The 15693-nt window shown below is 34.3% G+C and overlaps 2 protein-coding genes across 5 annotated transcripts; one reads left to right on the top strand and one right to left on the bottom strand.

Moving 5' to 3' along the window:
- The first annotated feature begins 2527 nt into the window (after positions 1–2527).
- LOC121807295 (auxin-induced protein 22B-like) lies at positions 2528–3992 on the top strand. The gene is made up of 4 exons (XM_042207512.1): positions 2528–2812; positions 3115–3314; positions 3411–3510; positions 3594–3992. Exons 1-4 carry the CDS (start codon positions 2688–2690, stop codon positions 3667–3669), a joined length of 501 nt encoding a protein of 166 aa, XP_042063446.1. The 5' UTR covers positions 2528–2687; the 3' UTR covers positions 3670–3992.
- A 1536-nt stretch (positions 3993–5528) lies between these two features.
- LOC121807898 (alpha-mannosidase I MNS4-like) lies at positions 5529–15693 on the bottom strand. Of its 4 annotated transcripts, XM_042208236.1 has the most exons (17): positions 15530–15692; positions 14724–14843; positions 14542–14634; positions 13669–13755; positions 13033–13123; positions 12140–12195; positions 11286–11358; positions 11098–11207; positions 10692–10742; positions 9888–9976; positions 9679–9760; positions 9469–9582; positions 8320–8399; positions 8103–8238; positions 7762–7832; positions 6497–6737; positions 5529–6323 (listed from the first exon to the last, which is right to left on the bottom strand). In XM_042208236.1, exons 1-17 carry the CDS (start codon positions 15644–15646, stop codon positions 6057–6059), a joined length of 1878 nt encoding a protein of 625 aa, XP_042064170.1. In that variant the 5' UTR covers positions 15647–15692; the 3' UTR covers positions 5529–6056. The 4 variants fall into 4 exon arrangements, with proteins under 4 accessions (XP_042064170.1, XP_042064169.1, XP_042064171.1 ...); XM_042208235.1 differs by having other exon boundaries at positions 11098–11358; positions 15530–15693; XM_042208237.1 differs by having other exon boundaries at positions 11098–11358; positions 14724–14848; positions 15530–15661.

Genomic DNA, 15693 nt, shown 5'->3' with positions numbered 1-15693 from the left:
ATTTTATTAGGAGAACGATGAGAATAATACTGATTCAATATTATGTATCTAATTATATTCCATGTTTATCATAAAAAATACTACTATTAACTAAATCTAATCTGATGCCTAACAATGCGACATTAAAAAAAGCTTCCGGCCCTGTTTTAGTGGTAGCATTGTGATTTGTAAGCCATGACTATATTATTTTACAAAAAATGGAAAATGGTTATAGATACTTTAAATAAAGTAATAAGACCATCATTATTTAAAATTTTCAAGTGTAATTTTTTGGAATATATAAATAAAAAGAATAGATCGATTCTCCGCGCTCTTGAAAATTGTAATCATTTCGAACCTAACAAGGAGAGAAAATAAACAAAATAAAAGAGTATATTGTTCCTCAAAGATTAGACACAAAAGAGTATCTTCATAAATTAATCTAATTCACTATTAAAGAAATTAGAAATGTTTGCGAAATAATTATGTTGGGGAATAAATTTTGCTTGTTGCTGGCTTATTATTTTTCTATTCACGTTGAACAACATTTGCTTTGCACCGCGTCTAATTATGGAGATTCCTGTATTAATTGCACCACTATAAAATTAATCACCGATATATGAGAAAGAAAACATTTTAAAAAAATATTTAAAGTTAGCCAAATAGTCAGAGTAAGTGAAAATTTTATATATTTAGCAATTTAGATACTAACATATCATCATGGTACGCGGAGTATTAGAAATTCTAGATAGCGTAATTAGTGTTAATCACAACATTGAGTCGTTTATTATGATCTATTTATTTTTTCCGATCTTTACATTAAAAAAACCTTCTTAGCACGAGAATGTTAATATCAACGGTCTACATTTAGTGTATAAAGCATATGCATATTGTGATCATATAAGAAGAACTAGCTCTTAACTCATCTCATTTTCATAGTGTTATATATGCTCAATCGATTTGTTTTGTACAATGAATATTTTACTACATATTTGATATAAGCATCATGATACAGACCAAACAGGATAACTCATCCCAAAAGACTAGCCTATTAGGAGAGAGAGCTTATTTAGTCTATATACCCCACAACAGTTATTCTCACAACCGATGTGGGAATTGAGTTCGTAACCTTTAAGGGCCAACGTCCTCGTTGGTCACGGCTGGTTCTTTGCCAGGCCACCACTCCGAGTTTTCGTTGGTCACGGCCACGTTGGTCACGGCGGATTCTTTGCCCGGCCACCACTCCGAGCAGTCCCAAACACACTCGTTGGTCACAGCGAGTTCGTTGCCCGGCCACCACTCCGAGCCGTTTGGGCTCTCAATGAGAACATCAATTGATACAGACCAAACAGGAGAACTCATCCCAAAAGACTAGCATGTTAGGAGAGAGAGCTCATTTAGTCTATATACCCCACATCAATTATTCTGACAACCGATGTGGGAATTGAGTCAGTAACACATCATCTACGAAATAATATTTTCGCTTAGTATGATTTAGCGGCGAAGCTACTTTGGAGGGGTAAGGGCAAATGTCCCTCCTCAGCATATTTTTTTTTATATCATTTTGTTCTTTCATTTTTTCCAATTTTTCATCTTCTTTTGATGCCTCACCTCAAATTATTAAAATTTCTTTATATAAATATTTTGCCCTATGAGTTCAATTCTTGGATCCCCTGGTATGATTCTAATATCTGAAAATTACATACTAGCTATTGAACCATCCACCTATATATAGAGGTTAGGTTGAAGGGAAAACAAAATGTGTCATTACCAACTTAATAATTTTTAAGTTGACAAAATACGCAAACTAAATTTAGCCCATGTTAATTAATTTACTATTCAACTTTTAAATAATTTGTATCAATTCTAACTTGAAATTGATTTCCAATGTCAGAAATTGCAATTGTTTTACATACTACTATTTGAGTTGAACACATAAGTGTACCTAAAAATATGACTTTCCGATAATTTCAACCCAATAAATCAATCACAATGTGAACTAATTACTACATAATTAACATTTTGTTACAATTCACTCGTTGAAATTATGAATCATTGTGAACCATCAAGGGAATCACCCAACGACCAATCTCTACTAGGTAGCTAGGTTTTGGTTGTAAAATAATTTTTTTCTGAAAAGAAGAATATTTATTATGTAGGCTGAAGGAACTTTTTGTCATGAATATACATTATACATACAAAAGGTCAGGTAGAACGATTTGTGTGTGTGTGTGTGTGTGTTGGAATTGAGTCGGTTAGTGGTTAAATTTATAAGTTAAATTAAGAAAATATAATTAATGTATGTACGTATAGTAGTAGTAGTATTTTATAGTATAATGGAAGTGGTTTTTGAAATAGTTGAAGCGGGTAATTGAATTCAGCTGATTGAATTGGAAATATCGAGGAATGTTGTTATGAGAGCATTCTATTCCAAATCAAGGAGACAAAAAGAAATAAAAAAAAAAAGTGAAAAGGAGAATGTTCACAATTTAACATGGGGTGCACCTTCAAAAAAGTCTTCCATCTATTCTAGGTGGCTGGCTGGGCTTGTCCCCTCCACACTCGACATTCATATTCATGCACCCAGGCCACAACGCCACCTTTCCTCTCCTCTTATATACTCTTCCTTTTCCTCATCTCTTCTTAGTTCTTACCTTCAACAACTCTCTAATCTTCAACCTTAATTAACATCCCACACAAACACAATCATGCTTTCCCATCTTCATTTGGATGCCACTGAGCTCAGATTGGGCCTCCCCGGCTCCAATGACGACGTGCCTTCCACCAACAAGAGACCCTCCCCCGAGGACCATCAAACTCCACCCGCGCCAAAGTGAGTTCATTAAGTTTTCTCAGTTTTTTATGAATTTTTAATTTTTATAATACGATATGATTTTGCAATCAATAAAGATTCTAATTTATATTAGTGTACTTCTCTTTATAACAAGCTATGTCAGTGTGTATTAACATTTGTTGAAATCTAGCTAGTTGGTTGCAGAATCAGAACAAATGAAAACTTAGTAGTAGTAATTAACACGCCGTACAAGAATGTACAGACAAATAGCACTTATTTTTATTTAGTTAAGTAGATATAAATTACCATTTGATGTTATGACTAATTGGATGGATGTGCAGAGCGCAGATAGTGGGGTGGCCGCCGGTGAAGTCGTACCGGAAGAGCACGGCCGCATCACAGAATGCGGAGGCGGAGAGTGGGATGTATGTGAAAGTAAGCATGGATGGAGCTCCTTATCTAAGGAAGATTGATATCAAGCTTTACAATGGATATTCCCATCTTCTCACTGCTTTGGAAGACATGTTCAAGCTCTCTATAGGTATACATTTCTCATCATTATATAATAATATCAAGAATTTTGGATTTCTCTATAGGTATGTATATATTTATTGATGGTTTGATTTTGGATGATCAGGTGAATATTCAGAGAGGGAAGCGTACAAAGGGTCAGAATATTCGCCTGCGTACGAGGATAAAGATGGCGATTTGATGCTCGTTGGAGATGTTCCATGGGAGTAAGTTCCCTCACTTTAGATATGTGTATGTTAATTGATGAATTAATGGAACATGCATGCTGATTATGGTAGGGATTTTGCAGAATGTTCATGCCTTCTTGCAAGAGACTGAGGATCATGAGAGGAGCAGATGCCAGAGGTTTGGCTTCTGCTCAATAGTTGACGATGAAGCGCGACCTAGTTGATAAGACGCTTCTGTTTTATCAATGTTTTATGATCATGTAATGTTTTTTGTTTTTTAATTGAAAAAAAAAACATACTATATACTTAGGTGTAGAGGAATACTGAGAAAATACATACTATATATATTCATTGTTTCGAGTTGGGTTTGTGTTTTTTCGATCATATTGTGATACAATATGGTTGATATTGTTGCTCAATTCTAGTTTTTCTTGAATAGAATTCTGGATTCTATTTTACATGTATTGTTGCTATTATCCACAATATCTGAGATTGAGGAAAAATTTGTTCTTCGTTTTATATCTGGTACTTGTTCTAATTTAGTTCTTATTGTTATGTTATTATATATTACTACTATTAATCTTTGTCTGTCAATCCGATTTCTAGCCTTTAACTGCAGTATGCAAATGAAATGTACTACCTTCGTTCTGCGGTAGTTGAGTCGTTTAATTTTATGTACTTGTTTTGAAAAAATGATAATAAATAATTAAAGTAGAGAAAGAGTAAAATAAGAGAGATAATAACTTAGATAACACCCTTCTCTACATTATTCTCTCTTGCTTTATGCATTCTCCTCTTGGGTAGTGATAAAATGCAAACTCAAAATATTATACAAACTCCAAACTATGATTTAGACTGTTAGAAAATGTCAACATAATGGCAACACAATGTCAACACAACATCAACCATTGACAGTGTGTTTCCGTTGCTGTTATTTTGTCATATGTTGATATTTTCTAATGGTTCAGATCATAATTTGGATAAGAAAATGAAATGACTCAACTACCGTGGAAGAAAATAGTATTTGATATCTTCTTCACCTAATTACATTATTACATAAAGCTAGATCATATCATGTCACAACAACAATAAAGAACAAGATCAAGAAAAAAATTCCATGTGATGAGAAATTGAGAATGTAATTTAATTGATATTAAATATTTGAGGGAGAGACAGTATCCAATGTAGTTCCAAATGAAAAACAATCATGCTAGGTTATTGGCAAGCATGAGAAATAAATAGTGTCACTATAAGATTCTTTTTGAGCAAAGGAGAAAAATAATTTGTGCTTTGTAGACTTTAGATTATTAAAATCATGGTGCAGATTGTATAAGATTCGGAGTACATGTTTGGAGCCGTGTGCTACAAAAGTTATTTTCTTTAAATTTTATTTTCCTTGAAACGATGCATTATATAAATAAATATGTTGTACTAGTATCTTTGAGGTATGTGTCATGTACAAGTTTGTTAACTTGAGAATATTACACATGTTTCAACTTTGGAAAACAACCCGATACAGCCAGTGTAATTTAGATTACGATTCTAAAATCGTCAGATTCCAATCTCTATACTATATGGAAAAGAATGCAAGTGGGAATAATACACTATTTGAGTGTTTGTATTTAGACATTTGTTTTCACTAAGATTAGCATACATGAATAATAGGGATTCATAAGATATGGGTCGAAGTCGAATCACTAACTCTGTTTGGTTAGTCTTCTCCCCTTGACCTATCACAAAAGCTTGCTTGGGTGCACGCAGCTCAGGTCAGCCAGACCCAACTCGAACCTGCCCTATGACCGCAACTCGTGACTTATTTTATAAAAGTAGCAACACTTACTATGAAGAAAAATAATTGCTCGAAGTAAGGATCAAGCTTCCTTCGCCCAGAAAATAAATCTCTCTCTCAAGACAACAACGAAAGCACCCGACACGAGCAAAGAAAGTGCAGCTTTCACTCATAAACCCTAGACACTGAGGATGCGTCCATTGTCACGGTTTCCTTACTCTATTCAACTTATCCAGGAATTCAATCTTCACAATGAATTGGCACATAATTTCAACGAACAAGGCAAAACTGATGATTACATTTCATTGACAGATATTGAGTAGATAGATACACAATTCAACTAGGAATCTGAACAAAAAAATGACATTGAACTATATCAGCTAAGGTCTTTTTAATTTAGATGAAGCACAGCAAAATTAAGGTTAGATCGCCGTTTAACTATGTGTTTCTATCTTATACAGTTGAAGCTTAACTCCTATCTGCAGTCGCATGGGTATTCATAAGTTTTTTTTAGCATCAAGTGTCCTATGTACGGTCCGCAACATTTTCACTATTAATTTAAATAGCATGTAGTATACATACATGGTATAGCAGGTTGTTGATAAGAGTTTGAAGTTCAGTATCTTTCACCAGTGAGATAGGAGTGTGTTCAACGTCAGCTTTTCCAGCTTTCACACCAGTCGACTTTGTGCCAGATAGCCAAGTCTAATCCACCTTACTGAAGCTCTCCAGAGGCAAAGCAACGTTCACCCTGGCTTAAGTTAAGCATCTTCAAAGTTGACAATACACCACTGAATCACACCTCCTCCTTGCTTGTTACATTGACGATTTGTGAAGTTTCATCGTCTAGCTGTGGTGCTCTCTGATCCTCCCTGGGTTTATGATCATCATCAGCATCTGAAGCTGGAGAATCAGAACTTTGATTTGAAACCACCAAGGCTGTTGAAGCATTTTGAACCACAGTATCCGGCTCTGTGCTCGATAACTCCTCCCCAGGACTATCATCAGAAGCAACATATGATATACCGTACCTTTGCGCAGGAGTTAGTCCAGGACAGTATCCCTGTCATGAATGGGTCGAAGCTTAACATATAATGGAATGAAAAGAATTGTACCCAAATTTAGACTTGTCAAGAAAACCGATCAATACAGAATTGAGTATAAACTAAGGCAGGCTGCGTGGCCAAGATGAATAAGGGTGTGTGACGAAAGATGCATATGGCACTCCACACTGACCTTGATCAATCCTGATGAGCGTGATTTTCGTGAATCAGAGAGTGATAAAATCTTTGCATCTGTGTTTGTAAGAGATTCTGAAATATTTGTGGCTGCAGAGTCCCTTGCAGCTTCTGAAAAGAAGGTTTCTTGTCTCAAGTTGCTGCTTCTACAGTATGCTCCAAGATAGCTACAATGTTCACTAACTAGAGATACTTGCGGAGTGGCAGGAAGCAAGTGGCCTTCGGTGCTAAAGATGTACCTGTAGATGGGGATTGATGGCACCAAGAGAGCATTGGTAAAAGTCAGGGATATTTTTTGCTCCTATGATCTACATATGAGAGCAAAAAGTATCCAAATAGTACTTCAAAAATAAAATTTATATTACTAAAAAACAATACCACTAAGCTACAATGCTCGTGGTTCTCAGTTTAGAAAGATACATTGTGAACAAAATTAATCATTTTCAAAATTATAAATATTATAGGAAATTATTCAAATGAAAACTTTTAATTATTATGAAAAAAGTTTGATCGCGAAGATCTACAGTTGACGCATCACCAGGATGCGAATCGCATGAGGGGCAAAAATTCCATTTTTCAAGTGCAATTAATTTCACTGCATTCCCAATAGCTTTATCAATTCATTGAAGTACTCTCAAGTTCTAAGATAAGTTTTTTCACCACATTCATGGTGACTTTATACATTCAATAAGTACTCTCGCGTTTGAAGAAAAGTTGTTTTCACAATAACCAACTTCTATGTTTATATTATAAAATGAGATGTTGACATTTTATAATTCATAGGATAGGTAGAAAATATATCTTGGAAAAGATAATAAAGAAGAAAAAAACTTAGACGTTGCCAGTAAATTCACTAAAGATGCTACATATAATTGACTGGTGAGACAAATAAAAAGGTTGTCTTAGAATAAAAAGGTTTTATTAGAACCACTCCCTATGATTGACTTCTTCAAATCAGTAACTAGTAAAAAAATGTCCACATTACAAAAGAAAATGAACTTCTAGCTTATGACAACTTATATATCCTTTGTACGAGTGATCAAAATAGGCAAGAGTCAAGTTGTATTCATTTTGTAACCAACAAGGTTCATGAAAAATAACTCGGCAATGATAAGATGTTAATGTAGGATAGTTTAAGGTCAATCACTTCATGAATAACCATTGCAGTTTAGCATGTAAACATGTTAATAGAAAAGCTACAACAAACTTAAGAGCATGAATTAAGAAATAAGTTGAAAATAGAAGTTGTTGTCACCAACTTACGGGTATGGGCCATTCTCAACCAAGTTATCTGGACCAGCAGCCAAATCAAATAGCAACCACAGGTATTTGACCTAAAAGAGTTATTGTTAATTAAATTCTAAATGATGTGAGAGAATAGATGTTTTGAGCATGAAAAAAAAAACAAAACAAACAATATGCAGAAAGCATGCTTTGTCTCATGCAAAGCTGAGATGGTGGGGTTAATTATGATCGGAGTTCCACACTGAAATGAAATTTAACTCAGTTTTTCTACTCTTTAATATACTTAATTCACAGTATTTGCCAACCTACGTTATGTACTAACCAAATTTTCTAGGAAAAATAGTAACAACATGACTTACAGTCTCAGCCAAAAAGAAGCTTTCCATGTGATCTTCTTGCTGGTGAAACTCTACATCTGAAATATGACAATATCCACAAGTGCATCTAGCGGCGTACTGCAAGCTAGCAAGCATGTCCCTTCCGGCATCAAGAAATCTAAGCATAATTGGATGGTTGCATTTTAGTAAAAGAATTTTCCAAAGATCCATACATATTTAAAGAAACACAAAAGCAAACCTGGGGTTTCGAGTAGCTTTGTAAAGCCAATACGTACTTTCTATTAATTCGGGACGCAGCGGATAACTTTTCTGACCTTGCTGGTTGATGTCATTATGAAAAGATGAGAAAAATACAGGTCACAGAAGCCAAGGGAAAAATAGAAACCATCAAAACAGACAAGGCAAACTCCACAAAACTGGGATATATTAACCCAGTGAACAATCTTACCAAGGTCCTTGAGTTTATCTGGCACATGCCTAACAAAAATATAATGCAATGGAAAGTCCCGAGAACCTCAAAAAACATACTATTTGTGTAGTAATTCATACCCAATCCAATCTACTTTTCTCAGCCTTATGGAGGACTAGAGATGGATGAATGAAGGCACCAAAGGCGCAACATAGTGGAGCCCAACTGACTGTACAACTCAATGACTACTCACAAATTCTGCCTCCAAATACATGAACTTTCAAAACTTCGATTGTTCTGATTCACAAAATTGATGTTGAGGCATATGTACTAACTAATGCAGTTGGACGTTTACGCTGCTTCAGCTAGTCATGATAACATTAATTTTCCACCTCAGCTAGCCAATATGACATTAATTCGTCGCAAAGCAACAACCATGTGAAAACCAGAACAATTAAAGTTCATGTATTCGGAACTAGCAATACAGCTTGCTAGTGACAGTCATATACCAAAAGAAAATTGAAAATTAACATCTAATTTGAGCAACAAATTATTTGATTTGATCAGCCACTTAATATCAGTATAAAAGACACGTTTTCTCAGGCACACACACATGACTTCCAGAATCAAACCAACCACAGATAGACCATCAATTCTTAACCTTGCTTCATGTATGGGAACATGAGCCACAGACATAGCAACCTAAAGGTATAGTAAACCTGAGCAAATTTTCTAACAATATACTAAATTCAGTAAATTATGCCTAAAGAGACAAACAAGCATTGGCTTTCTTTAACATAGAAGAGAATAAGAAACTAGTGGCGGATCAGGTAGGCTTTGGATTTCAGAACTTTGAAACGAGAAAGTGATTAAGAAGATAATCTATACATAGAATTATAGAAATAAAAGAAGGAAACTCTGGAACCCGATCCTCAGTAAAGTTCAAAGATCATGATAAACAAGGCTGAAGTAAACTACCTGAACTTTAAAAGTGGCCAAATTAAAACCTTCTGGAGTGAAACCATATCTTTTCCAGACACTAAAGAAGGCAGCATGAGTTTTTATTGCAGGCTCGATATCCCCAGCCAGAACCTTACACAATTATCAAGAGCAGTTTACATATATAAGATTAAAAAATTACATCTTGGTACTGAGATAAAAACAACTTAGAAAAGTAAATAAATCTACCTGAAGGCCAGGCCAAAATGCTTGCAGGCTATTAAATAATGGCCAAACAAGGGTAGCAGAATTCATATTCACTTCCACATACCTATGGATTATGACATCGATAAGGTATTATTTTTCAATTAATTAAGAAGTTGAAAAGAAGAGTAAATCAGTTGGACAAGGCTGAGGAATATGCAATTAGGACAAAAATGGTCAATGAATTTACTGACCAAGGATCATTATGAAGATATAGCATTGCAGCCCTATAAGCTTCTTGGAAGATGAAAAGGTACTCTTCATCTCCAAACAATATATAAGCCTGAAATTAATTATATAATCTTTAGAAAAGGGAAGGACTACACAGTATATATAAAAGAAACATCTTATCATAAATTTATCACAAGGTTTGATATATCATAACAAAACAAAGGAAATTTTGTTCAAAAGGTGAGATAATATATATTCCTAACTGCTTAAAATAATCTTATCAGCATTAAGTTGACTTTTACATATAGACAACATATTACTCTATGTTGGTATCTGAAGATATAAGTTAAGAAATTATGAATGATCCCAAAACCGTAGGTCAAGATAATGATCCAACAAGTCCTGTTGAATGAGTCACAAAGCTCACAAAATTGAGCTATATTATGGCTAAACCAAGCTGGAAGGAAACAGTGTAGAAGCCAAAATTGACCTAACAAAATAAAGCAATTTAAAGCAAATATAGTCTACAAAACAAATCTTGGACAAGTTATCTAAAACTAAGCAATGCAGATTTTCAAGCATAATATAACTAGATTTTATACCAATAGTGTCACCTTAATGGAATAGAAAACTTTTTCTTAAAACAAGGTTAGTTTTATTTTAGATTTCTCTTGCAAAAAGTTCAGAATTCACAGTGATTTTTAACATGATGTATGCACAGAAAAATCACCCTACAAATAAGAGCTAAAGAGTATATTTGAAGTAGCTTACATACGATAATTATTATTGCAATGCAGATTTAAAGTTCCAGCAATAAAACAACTCACCTTGAGTAGATATTCATAGAAAGAGTCTATACTGGTACCTATTCCAGCATCCTACAGCTCAACAGAGAAGAGAAGAGAAAAAATTAGCCCACATCCAGCCGTGACAACAAAACTTTCCAAACAAAAGCATTCTTCATCTATATTTACAAGCAACCTACACATATGATTTTCTTAACATGACAACCTTTCACATAAAATGAAGTACTATTCTTTAATGGTATATGTCTTTGTTCTATAAGGTAATACTCTTCATTTGTTATGATTGGGTTATCTTACACAACAAAGACATACAGCCATTAAATATTAATACTTCTTAAGTATCATCATACTATTTTACAATGTTTAACTACAATCCTTTGACAATTTATTTTTTCTCCTATCTGAAAGTTACTAGGTTAAAATTGACCTTTTGAGTCCATTCTCCAGAAAAAACATCAATGTGAGCACCAACTAAGTTGATTCTTGAACGGCGTGCCCATAGTCCTAGCACTGCATTCTTCGTGACTTCCTCAAAAACTACCCACAACAAGCCAAGCATTGAAAAATTAGCACCACAACAATTGATTCTTGAACGGCGTGCCCATAATCTCTTACTCGGATCATTTGTCAGACGGCTCAGCATCCCAAATTCCAATGTCAGTGTCCCACCACCGGCTGTTGATGTTATCTACACAGGAGAGATCTTTTATACCATTCAAAGCCTCATAGAGACAAATATATTTCTAAACAATCATTACAAAATGATTGATATAAGATAAAACCAGAAAATCCGTTACAAGCACACAATTAGACCTCTGATCAATACTTCATGGCCTGAATTCATTTTTTATGTGTAAGTGTCTGAACTATCAAGGTATTTTAAATCTGTTTTTCAACTAGGATTATTGGACAGTCAATTACATCGAACGATAGAACCATAAGACTAAAGGCATGTCAATTCATATACAAATACTAATAGATATTCTAATAAAGTACTTAATAGTTAAAATCCACACAATTTACTGAAGATATACACAACAATCTCAAATACAGCATTAGAATAACATCAGAATCTAAACTCTAACATACAAAATAAATCACCAAATTTTATTTTATTTGTCCCAAAAAAGTTCCATTAGCTAAAATTTCAAAGCAACTGGAGAAAAGTTGGCCGATAACTGGTGCCCTAGTTGCCAAACCCATTACTCTTCCGTCATTATTAATATCATTTTAACCTTAGGAATTAGGATTACAAGAAATTTAGACATGTAATCCTTTGAAACCATTGAACTAACAAAAAATACTAACATGAATTGGGAGGACAAAAATCAAACATTAGCAAGTTGAACGAAATTGATGTCAATAATGTGGTCCTTAATGAATATGCAGAAATTTCTCTCTTATACTGATTTACTACTTAAGTAAAAGTAGCACATTAACAGGGTTAAGAGAATACAAAGAGGCTTTGCCTTGCTTTCGTTTTCATCTACTCCATGCACTAAATTTACTGACCCAAAAGGGATTCCTGCAGCAAATATTATACATGAACGTCAGCAAATTCCTACACAATACACATGCGAAAAGATGGGTTATCATCATAAAGCAAATAAACTTAGATCTAAAATCCTCCCACCAACAAAAATCTCATATAGCACATAGTTTATTAACTAAAGAGACAATAGCCAGTAAATTACTCAACTTTGACCAAATGTTTTACACACCAAATGCGCCCTCATATTCAAAAAATTTCAATTTCAGTTAATCATGAACAATTTCATTCGATCATGAAGAGTTTTAATTTCAGTCAAAAACAACGATATTTGGTAAGTAAGCCGGCCATTTTAGCCACCTCGTATTCTCAGGTAGCCATGAAAGCATCAAATTTGGTTGAAATCTACTCATTAGAAAAATTAGATTAAATTGAAAGATCAGTAATTGAATGAGAGATTGTTGAGGTGGAATTTTAAGCTGGTGTGCAAAACCATAATTTGATCAAAGTAGTAATTTGCATGTTATTAACCCTTATATAAATAACCATATCACTGAGAACAATAAACAACATGAACCAGAAAGAAACTGAAGTCATTCTCATCAGCTCAGCAAGTTACACCAAACAGCCATATCAAACAAAAATGGATCAAATTGATCTATCTAGCTTCAAAATATTACTAGTTAGAATTACGCACATGTACATAAATTTGTCAGTATTTTACTAGGGAAGTTGAGTAACAACATAAAATTAAGCATTTATCCCACACTGCCCATCAAGGAGAATTAGTTATATGAATCTTATGCATCTACCATGTTAAAGTCAGGGAACATGTATCGTTTATGCTTAAAAGCCAACACCCATTGATAATACCTGTAGGAGTATCAAACGCAGGCAACATTCTACGAGCTAAATCCTCAGCCAAATGAAGCAATTCATCCTCGTATGAGGGTATTCGCATGCCCTAAACAAGTAAGAATCTATTAATAATAATATCATCAGTAGTTTTTCAATACTAATGAAGCCTATATGATAACTTCATAGTACAACTTTTTGAAGCAATCAGGCATGAAGTGAGACTACAATACACTCTTCTCTATTGGAAAAGAATTCCCAGGTTGCAAAGAACAAAGATATCCGAGGATTATCTGATTAAGAGAATCAAGACAAATACTGCATGTGATATACAAGCATACAGCCACTTGTGATAAACTGCAAGGCATCCAACCATACTTAGAATAGCACGGTACGGAAAATTCAAAGAATTAGTGCTTTTGTATATGGGTAATTCCCCCTAATTCCATTGTTATGATTTTTTGGCACGGTTTTCCATTACCTCCTAAATAATGCTGAGGTGGATGAGTGAAATGAGATGACTACATGCTTACATGAGGATATGATATGATGCATAGAGAAGAAATGGTTTCTCCATCTGAATACATAAATATCTAGCAAAGATATGCTCTATAAACAAGAACAACAACAAGGATCATATGTCGATGAATATACCGTGTTATAATCACTTGCAATAAGATGTGCAGAAAGAAGGCCTCCAAGTATCCTTATTGTAGTCTCAAAGACCGAAACTGTTTTATTCTGCAAAACAATAAATTAATAGTACTAAATTTTAGCTAGGAACTTCTTTAAGAACCAATCAACCAAATCTGCCACGAGATGAACAAATTTAGCACTCAACTTCAAAATGACTGCTAGAATTAACTCAAAATAGAAGCCAGGAACTTACTTTTCAATAACCTAATATGCAACAAAATCAACGTATCTTAGAAATCAACCTTAGTGACTGGAAAAATAGTTCGGCGCAGTCAGGCTTTTCCATATAACTTTCTCCTAGCATAACTGAGAGACTAATCTAATAAAAGACAATAAAGAATTAAAATTCCAATATTATGAATCCATGATCATGATTACAAAGTCACCATATCACTTTAAAGATAGTGAGAATAGAAAGTACAATTAAAGGTAATAAAAGATAAGCTAATACATTTAGTTACTCACCCCAACCGCACCTCTCCACGAAACAACACACTCACCAACTGACGAAAAAGGGTAAGCAGGTGAAGAAAAAATGAAAGAGAATGAAGAAAAAGTAGAAGAATACTCTAAAGAACTTGTAAGTGCATATGTTCATTTCAGATATACAAATGAAAGAAATGCTAGATCTAGAAAATTCAATCAGTACATAAAATGTAACATAGAGTACCAATGTACCATATTGACAGGTCTCCCAGTTAGCTAAGTACAAAATTTCACAGATAAGAGCATGCTCAGTTATATGATTTTAAGTTTGGGACAACAGGTGGAAAATTTAATAGTATAGATTTGTTCAATTTCATGTATAACAAACACAAAATCTGTACTCACAATATCAAATCGAAGATTTTTACCAATCCATTCAACAGATGCAGAAAAGCTCTCTCGGTCACCAAGCAAAGCCAGTGTGTCCAATGAATCAATCTGAGTTACAAAACATGAGATTCCAAAAGGTACACATAAATTAAAAATGCATTATGACCATTGAGCAAATCAAGAGTCATTGTGTTCACCAGTGTCAATGCATAACCACCAAGTGTATCCTCCCCTTCGCACGATAAAGGCTTCAATTCGTCATGTGGAAATGCATGCTTCATGTATCCACCAAAGGCATGATAAAACATTTTGCGCACCTAAACTATCCACATTTATTCGATTAGTGACCGAGACCATGCCAACCACATAAAACTAACTTGAAAGTGAAAAAGGATGCAACTGTACTAAACATAGAAAAGCAGGAAGATTTCCCCAAATCAACAAGAATTCCTTTTTTTTTCAGAAGAAATTTCATCCTTTGCAGTTAAATTGACATACAAGAAATCCACAATTCAATAGACAGATGGCTAAAACTGGGGGGGAAGCACTGCAATCCACAAAAGAAAACAAAGATTATTCACCCAGACACAAAATTTCCTTAACAAAAATCCAACTGGAAAATTAAAATTGAAAAGCAAATTCACCAAAATTTGTACTATTATTAAACTGAAAAATATTTTGCAAATAAGCTGCACCCCTCCACCAGTCCTTCAAACATCATTTAGTCCCTCACATAATCGAATAAATCAAACATCATCATCCAATAGTCAACCAAGTTCACAGAAAAATAAAACCATCGAGCAAGAAATTCACATTACAGTAACCTAAAGCCTTTACTGCCGTCATTTACAATAACCCACAACTCAAGCCACAACAATCTATATGTAAACTCAAGCAATTCAGCCATAAAACAGCCTTGCATAGTAAAAGTTAGCTTCTTTTGGCAGATGGCTATTTAACTATCTCAAAATAAAAATGAATCCGAAATTGATGAGTGGGTGACCTCATCTCTGAGATGCTTGGCCTCCTCCTTAGTGACGCCTTCAGATAAAATCTGACATATAAAAAGATCAGAAAATAGTAGGAGAATCAGCAATGGAGTCTTGTTTGCAGAACCCATAGATCTCTAGTGTGTGTGACTGTGAGTTACGAGAGCTGATGCCTGTA

Source organism: Salvia splendens, chromosome 6 (genome assembly GCF_004379255.2).
Source record: "Salvia splendens isolate huo1 chromosome 6, SspV2, whole genome shotgun sequence".
NCBI lineage: Eukaryota > Viridiplantae > Streptophyta > Magnoliopsida > Lamiales > Lamiaceae > Salvia > Salvia splendens.
This window is presented reverse-complemented; position numbering and strand designations above follow the sequence as displayed.